The following is a 2,888-nucleotide window of genomic DNA, read 5'->3' as shown; positions in this document are numbered from 1 at the left end:
CACTTGCATATAACAGCCAGTGCTCATCCCAACAAGTGCCTTCCTTGATGCCCCTCACCCATTTAGCCCTTTCCCCCCCACCCAGCACCCCTCCAGCAACCCTCCATTTATTCTCTGTATTTAAGAGTCTCTTATGGATTTCCTTCTTCTCTGTTTTTATCTTATTTTGATTTTTACTTCTTTCGATGTGATCAGTATGCATTGTAAGGCATCAATTTTGAACTATGATGGTCCTTCTAGATAAGTACCAAGATCAGATAGGCTTGGAATAAGCTTTCAGATAATTTATCACATAACTAAACTGATATTTGCAAATATAATAATATGTGTTTTATCAAATTGAATCTAATAGTTGTACCATTAATATTAAAATTAATTTATATAATAAAGTTATATTATAAAATATATTAATTCTTTTGCCTAATTTCCTTGCTTAATTTCTATTTTTGTATTAAAGTGTTTAAATATTCTATACTGTAATTGTATAATTTATAAACAAATAAATATACATATACTGTGAAATTCAAGTATTTTTGTTTGTGTTTTGTTTTTTACCGACAGTATATGATAAAGAGTAATAATAATAAGCAAAAGCAATTTATAAATTGTTTGAAATGATTGCCATGACCTCTATTTACAGAAACAAACAAACAAACAAAATCCACATTATTTAAGGACATATGATTAGTGATTCAATCTATTTAATAGTTACAGGTCAATTCCCATTTTTATTTTCCTTTGAGTCAGTGATAATTTGTGGGTTTCTAGAAATATGTGCTTTCCAGCTAAGTTTTAGAAATCTAGGTAGTGAATTAACTCTATATAGAATATATGTAAAATTGAATCTCTGAATTCCAGAACAGCAGAAAGGAACATGGAAAAATTAAAGTCTAACTTTGTTCTTCCTCTGAGAGAATTTTAAAAGGAAATAGATAAAAGCACCAAATAAAAAGGCAAATAATTTTGGTCCAAATAAGGGACAGATAAGGGAAAGAATTAGGCTTTGGAAGTTAGGCAGGCCACTATGAAAATTATGTCAAGAAAAACAGTATTATTTTGAATACAAACTTTGAAGAGCTCTGTGAAACACTCTACCCTTCTTGCTTTATTTTACTCATAACGTCAGTAATATCACTAAAATGGTTCACTTACTTGAGAAAATCTCAATCTTTTTGAGCATGTGCTTAAAAGCATCTTGCACTTGTTTGTTTCTCAGTGTATAAATGAAGGGATTCAACACGGGGGCAACAGAAGTACTGAGCAAGGCTATCCCTTTATTTAAAGACACTCTCTCCTTTGTAGAAGGCTTCACATACATGAAGATGCAGCTGCCATAAGAAATGGACACAACCACCATGTGAGAAGAACATGTAGAAAAGGCTTTCTTCCTCTGTTGAGAAGAAGGTATCTTCAGAATAGTCCTGATGATGTTTGCATAGGAGAGAATCACTAATACCAGTGTAACCAGGAGTGTCAAAATGGCTGAGAGAAATGCCATTAATTCTATTACAGCTGTGTCTGTGCAAGAGAGCTGTAATATAGGAGTAAAATCACAGAAGAAATGATTTACAGTGTTGGCTGCACAGAAGTCTAGCTGGAGACCCACAAGGAGTGGTGGGACAATTACTATAAAACCGGCCAACCATGAAGCAAAGACCAACAAGTTGCAGACTCTGTCACTCATGATGGTGGTGTAATGCAAGGGTTTGCAGATGGCTACATAGCGGTCATAAGACATGGCAACCAGAAGAAAAAATTCGATTGCACCCAAGACAGTAGTAAAAAACAGCTGTGTTGCACAACTGTTGTAAGAAATGGTCTTGTCACCTGTTGCCATGCTGACAAGAAATTTGGGGATGCAGACAGTTGTGAATAAGATTTCTAAAAATGAAAAGCTTCGGAGGAAGAAGTACATGGGTATCTTTAGATGAGAATCCAACAGGGTGAGGGTGATTATGGTTAGATTCCCAGTGACACTCAACATGTAGGTGAAAAAAAGGAGAAGAAAAATAACCACTTGTAATTGTGGGTTATCAGTCAGTCCAAGAAGAATGAAGGTTGTTACCGTGGTGTGGTTTCTCATGGCTGACTTCTACCAATGAAATTATAATAAAGTAAGGAATAAGAAAAAAAAAGAGAATTAAAGGGGATAAGGCTGTATGAGATACCTATTATCTTGAGATCATCCATATACATGTTGCTACTGACACCTAAACTCCTTCGATATTCTGCTAGTCAGCAGTAACAGCCTCTAAAAATTCGCTCATATAATTTGTACTCAGAATTTCACTAACTCAGTGCAACTCTCTGAGTTTCTTTTCTCAAGTGTCATAATTTCAGGCATTCCAAAAGGATAATATATGGCATTTACAAAGTCATATTAAAATAGAAACAAAGAAAGAAACAGAAAAACTGTCATGACATTTTAACTTGCATCTTCTGTAGTTGCAATTTTTTCCAATCTATTTAGTTTACATTTACATTATTTTACATCATCAGCTGGCTCATTCTTCTTTGCTAATCGTGTCTCTTTTCTCTATTTATTACTCCTTATGATAGTATTCTGTAAGTCAGATTTCAGCTGAGGACTCTTCGCCTTTTAAGAAATGTAAACTTGACCTAAACATCTGAGGCCCATATACAGTGGGGACTCAGTACTTTCACCAAACTTTTGCAAACTCTTCAAGATTGAAATCCTCATGACCACTTTAGGTCTGCTTTCTCCTTTTTCCTTTGGATTTACTTTCATCTCACCAGCCCTGTTTATTCTCCTTTCTGTGATATGAAACCAAGCAGACAGGAAGTGTATCCTCATGCATGATGATTGTATTATTTATGTAGCATGCCTTATTTAGTTTTTGCAGTAACAGAAAAGGGTTCTAGAAAAC

General features: G+C 34.6%; 1 protein-coding gene across 1 annotated transcript; it reads right to left on the bottom strand.

Moving 5' to 3' along the window:
* Nucleotides 1-1,144: 1,144 nt before the first annotated feature.
* On the bottom strand, nt 1,145-2,083 carry LOC132660313 (olfactory receptor 6C74). The gene has a single exon (XM_060604335.2). It carries the CDS (start codon nt 2,081-2,083, stop codon nt 1,145-1,147), a length of 939 nt encoding a protein of 312 aa, XP_060460318.1.
* Nucleotides 2,084-2,888: the final 805 nt, after the last annotated feature.

Source organism: Panthera onca, chromosome B4 (assembly GCF_046562875.1).
Source record: "Panthera onca isolate mPanOnc1 chromosome B4, mPanOnc1 haplotype 2, whole genome shotgun sequence".
NCBI classification, from domain to species: domain Eukaryota; kingdom Metazoa; phylum Chordata; class Mammalia; order Carnivora; family Felidae; genus Panthera; species Panthera onca.
Note: the sequence above shows the minus strand (reverse complement) of the source record. Positions and strands in the feature narration are given on the sequence as shown.

Excerpts from the sequence above, each read along its gene's own strand:
- LOC132660313 (XM_060604335.2), bottom strand. The coding sequence starts at position 2,083 with ATGAGAAACCACACCACGGTAACAACCTTCATTCTTCTTGGACTGACT.